Source organism: Impatiens glandulifera, unplaced genomic scaffold, assembly GCF_907164915.1.
Source record: "Impatiens glandulifera unplaced genomic scaffold, dImpGla2.1, whole genome shotgun sequence".
NCBI classification, from domain to species: Eukaryota; Viridiplantae; Streptophyta; class Magnoliopsida; order Ericales; family Balsaminaceae; genus Impatiens; species Impatiens glandulifera.
In genome coordinates, this window is record NW_025919331.1 from 117297 (window position 1) to 123105 (window position 5809).

Sequence of the window (5809 nt, forward strand, 5' to 3'; positions counted from 1 at the left end):
CTAGATGATTTATAAATGATTGAATCTGTTAGGATTGACTTCAATAATAAAAGGGGGTTGAATATTATTGAGCTAATTATCACTTTCAATTCTATTTTAATCCAGTTAGAGATTAAAATTTGTTTATATTCTTCACAAATTGTCGCAAGCTCTTGAACGAATTCAAGTGCGGAAATTCTTTCTAAATTTGAAGCGGCAGATGCAAGACTAGGATATACAGAAAAGAAATAACACAAGAGTTTTATGGATGTTCGGAGATAAAACTCCTACGTCACCCATTCTTCTATGTCCAGAAGGATTTTCACTAGAAGGCTTTGATTTGTATAGCGACTACACAAACCTGGTCAGAATACAGAACTGAACAACTGCATGTTTTTGAACTTCTAACTATCACTTTGTTGAACAAACAACGTTCTGTTCAACTTATAATACTGAATATACACTCAGGTAGAATAGTAAACAATAGAACAACTTAGCTTAGTGAATTACATAATAATCTTAGAGAGAGAGAGTAAACACAGAGCTTAGCAATTCATAATTCGTAATACAGAATGATCATGCAATCGAGTGCGGAAGAGAGACTTCTCCTTGGTACTTTGATCATCTTTTATATTGAAGTGTAAAAACGGTTGAATTCGTCTATTGGATACGTGTCATCTTTCTGATGGATGTACGCCAGGTGTACGGGATTGTACGCAAGAATATATTCGTTAGATCGTGGCGTACCGAATTTTAATACGGAATATTCGTTAGAACGTGGTGTACGAGAATGTACAACGCAGGCTAGAGGAATAATTGAGTATGTGGCAGTTAAGCGTATTAAGTTGACTTGGAAGACTACTGATAATGAACACTATTGTTCGCTATGCTGATGATCAGTGCAGATAGACGGATCTTTCTTCAGACGACTGCTGAAGTAATGCATTTGCTCGCGCTTCTTCAGGCTAGGACGTCTGTTGAAGTGAGACGTCTGCTCGCACACTTCTTCAAACTAAGATATCTGTTGAAGTGAGACGTATTCTCCCCTTTTAATTGTCGTAGAGATATTTTTCTCAGCCTCAACGACCTCCTCCTCGACTTCCTCCACGGTCTGCACCTTGACCTCCTCCTTGGTCTAGCTTCCTCCTGGTTCGAGTTCCCCGACTGCAACTATCTCTTCCCCTCGATTTCTTCTTTCCCCTTTTTAACATTATCATCCGCAGTTAGTTGCTTCATCAGATTCAATGCATAGTGCAGCAACACCAGTATCCTCAACTTGCTTGGCTGCTGCACTGGTGATTTGAATTCGCTCAACATCATCTGTCTTGACAGAATTTGATATTTCAACAAGATGAAGGCCGAACGAGTACAATGTTGACTTTGTCTCGTTGTGGATATCGAAGTTGTTCGAGATCAGAATAGATTGCATCATGGTCAGATGATTCCTGATCATCGACACTTCAATCGAAGTCCTCAATATATCTTTGATTGCATTTCCCTACACTAGGGCTACATATACGGATGCTTTCGAGATTAAAGTAGTCCGCTCTTCTAGATTCTCCCAACTTACTAAAGATTAAATTGATGCTCTGCTGCATAGGCACAAGAGCATCCATAATAAAGTTTCGGATATTGACGGTTCCCCGAGAGGACGTCTTAGAGAAAGTGGGGGCCGAAGAGTCAAGATGTGAGCCAGCTGGAACAGTGCAAATAAGGGAGGCTTGAATACGTACCTAAATAGAAGACGACTTTGGTTCTTTATCAGGAGATGAGACTCGAGCATACTGTTCATAGCTCGAGAATCATCATTTGCTCCTTCAATCTCGTCACACAGATCCTTGATAAATCCCGTCACCTCTTCAGAATTGATAGATTTAGTAGGGAGGGACTTCTTGGATGATTAGGGGTTTGAGCGTTTGCATTTGAGGGTGGCTGATTGTTTGAATTTGAATGAGGACCGCCACTGTTCAGGCGTTTGCTTTCCTAATGAGATAGATTTAGCAGGGAGGGACTTCTTAGATGATTAGGGGTTTGAGCGTTTGCATTTGAGGGAGGCTGATTGTTTGGATTTGAATGAGGACCGCCACTGTTCAGGCGTTTGCTTTCCCAATGAGATAGTTTGAACAGAAGAGGAACACTGCTTCTTTAATGCATAAAGAGAGCATTGCTCAGCAGTTCCAGGCGTCTTCTTCTCGGAGGCAGAAGACTTCTGATTAGACGCAAGGGAGATGCACTGCTCATTAGCAAAGGAGAGCTCCTTCTCAACAGACGAGAGTTGATACTGCTGAGTAGTGTGAAGAGCCGTCTACTCTTCAATTAATGGAGGTTACTGCTTCTCAGCACTGAGAAGATCTAGAAGATGTTTCTCCTCAATAGACGTCTTCTCCGCAACAGATGGTTGCTCGGCAATAGACAACTGTTTCTTTGGAGGTAGCAACTTTTTAACAAACGGCAGTTGCTCCTCGGCATTTGAGATGTTAAGCTCATCCAGAGATTCCTTCCTTCGAAGTTCTTTAATCATGGACGACTCTGTGTCGTGAAGAAAGAACAGGGCTGTTGAACTGTATGAGTCCAACATTGTCTGCAGACAGTTGTTCACTTTTCCATCTACTTATGTCGTTATTTCCTGAGGGTTGTAATTTTCTTTGCTTTGGAGAAGGATTGGAAACAAACCACGCCCTCTGGCGATTGCAGCAACAAGCGCTCTTCTCTTGAGAGCCTCGTGAACAACTTTTGTGCATGTCCAAGCGAGGACATATTTCTCCATACTGAGTAGTGACTTTCACTACTTAATCAGATCATTGCCTTGGATAGCTTCATCAAACCTCTGGTGGAGCCTTATACTGCTATACTTATCGAAAAGATCGATTCTCTTTGAAGCAGCATACTCAACCTCTTCAAGTATGAGTTCGAGAGACTGTTTATGATAGGATCGGCTTAATCAATAGAGACGGGGTCTGGCGATTGATGAAGGCTTATGAAAAACAGTTTGAAAGAAATCTTGTTAGGGATTTAATTCACTTTCAATTCTACGCAAACCTTTGTAAACACTTGAAATAGAATCAAGTGCGGAATGTTTACTTGGGTTTGAAGCTTAAGATGAAAAATGAGAAGATGACAGAAAAAGTACAACACAACAATTTGTTTATGAATGTTTGGAGCAAACTCCCCTACGTCACCCCTTCTTCCAACTACCGGAAGGATTCACTATAATATGATTCGAATAAAATACAGTTTGCACACACTTAGCTCATTGTTGAACAGAACACGCTCGGTTCAACTTACAAGATGAAGAATATCACTCAGCTAAAGGATGATTTGATTCTAACTCTCTCTTAATTAACACACAATACAATCAGGAAAGAAGCTCACAGTATGAATATTCAAAAGCTTGATTTCTCAGTAATTTCAGTAAGCAAGATGATCGACTGATTTCTCTCTCTGTAATTCCGGCAGTTCGTCGGTTGTCCTTATGAATCTTTCAAATATGCATAGATACCAACGGTCAAATCTTCAGAATGATACGTAGCACTCTTCCATTGGAACGCCTCCATAGTACACAGTAGACTCTGAATACAAGGATCGTGGCCGTACACAACAGGTAGTGCGTCGAATATTCTTCAAAGATTTACCTGCAAAACAAGTAGTGGGAAGGATATTCGCCTATGTGTCATTAGTTAATTGGTTGCATAGAGTTTTCGTACTGATCTTCACAAGAACGTGGAGCAGAAGTAGCTAATAGCTATAGCACGTGGGTAGACGGGTGCTAGCTTCAAGCAACTACTTAAGCAAAGCAATTAGACGCATTTCAATTAGACGATCTCGTCTAATGAAATCAAACGTCCCCGTCTAATAACAGAATCCATTAGACCACCTAGTCTAATGGGATTAGACTTACGTCTAATTACAATCACTTCAGACTAATCTGAAGGAGTTAGACTGCACGTCTAACTTTCACAAGTTAGACTGCACGTCTAACTTTCACAAGTTAGACTGCACGTCTAACTTTTTCTTTCTATTAGACTACACGTCTAACTCCGCTGAGTTAGACTGCACGTCTAATTCCGTTCCACTTCAGACTAATTTGAAGGAGTTAGACTATACGTCTAACTTTCACAATCCATTAGACTGCACGTCTAACTCCACGAGTTAGACTACACGTCTAATTACGAGATCTATTAGACTGCACGTCTAACTCCACGAGTTAGACTGCACGTCTAATTACGGATTTATTATACTGCACGTCTAACTCCACGAGTTAGACTAGATGTCTAATTCATACATCTAATACCAAAACAATTTAATGAGCCTCATTAGAACCAAGTCTAATGAAATCTGATTTCGATACACCTGCATCAAGAACAGTTAGACGCATATATAATCCATTCATCATTTCATCATCAAAATTCCAATAGTCAAACTATTTTAACACATTGTCAAAATAATTTGACCCAACAATTTCCCCCTTTTTGATGATGAGATTGGAACCTGGCATAGATAACAAATTAAGCATAGATAACAAATTAAGCATTCATCATATAAATGCAGGGTAACACTTGTTCATCCATCACACATAACCACTTCCAACAACCAATATTCCAAAAACATAGTCAAAGAAACATAGTTTTAAAACAAAGTAAGAGAAAGGAAATCATTGTTCTTCCCTTTTCACTCGAGGATAGATTGGATAGTTGAAACCTCCACCGCTTATTCCTTCACCAGTTAGCAGGTTTTGGAACGAAGGAAGAGCACGACCACCACGACCTCTACCACTTGTTCTCCCACCACGATCACCACCACTGGAACGACCTCCTCGATCATTACCAGATTGCCCACCACGACCACCACCACTACATCGGCCTCCGCGATCACCACCGCTTCGACCTCCTCCTCTTTTGGTTGGCCTTGGATTTTCATCGTTGGTTGGAGCACGCTTAGATCTGGTACCGGTTGATACACCGTCACCTCTTCTACTAGGCTCACCTTGGGTGATACGGGACTGTTCTCTTTCAGCAACAGCTTTAGCATTCTCTTTCTCTTGAAACATTCTTGCAATGGAGTCAGCATACTCCAACCTTTCACCTTCTGTTCTTCTCAGACTTCCTTGAATTTCAATGAGTTGATTCTTATATAATTCCATTGATTCCAAGACCTCACGATGATTATCAAAATTGATTTGTCTTTCAAGACTCATCATTTCAGATTGCCGACTGAAGAGCTGCTTTTCAAATTTGGAGAAATTTAGATTTGCAACATGAGTCTCATACGTATTCTTCTTCAAAGTATTATCCAATTCTTTAAGGATTTTGACACATTCAGCAACTTCTTTTCTTTCCTCTTTCTGAGTCTTCAAAATATTTACTACATGTGATCCCATAGCCATCACATTTGTCTGAAGAGAGGAAAGCAGAGATGTCATCGACTTTAGAAGCTTGGTACCATCAGCAGAGGATCCTTCATTAGATGAATCATCTTGTAATTCTGCAGCCATGCTCTGAATGGGATTAGCTTGAGAGTGAATCTACAAAGATTGCTCGGGTTCACCCTTCTCAGACTCATCACCAGTTTTATTCTACTTTTCTTCTTCCAGCTCCCTTTTTGCTCTTTGAAATCTTTCATACATATTTCCCTTGCCGTGGAGAGGATGAAGAAAGTTCTCATGAACACTACCAACAATAATACCTGGAAATGGAAGAGACTTGAGAGTTCTAGCATTTAGATCTTGTTTCCCCTCAGATGAGGAGCTCTCTTCATCTGCATCTTTGTCTTTTGAGGGTTCCCCCTCAAATCTGGTAATCTCGGGCTGACTAACTTCAGCCTCATTTTCTTG

General features: G+C 40.4%; 1 protein-coding gene across 1 annotated transcript; it reads right to left on the minus strand.

Annotated features, from left to right (window-relative positions):
• Positions 1-4630: 4630 nt before the first annotated feature.
• LOC124917796 (keratin, type II cytoskeletal 1-like) lies at positions 4631-5470 on the minus strand. Its single transcript, XM_047458101.1, has one exon. It carries the CDS (start codon positions 5468-5470, stop codon positions 4631-4633), a length of 840 nt encoding a protein of 279 aa, XP_047314057.1.
• Positions 5471-5809: the final 339 nt, after the last annotated feature.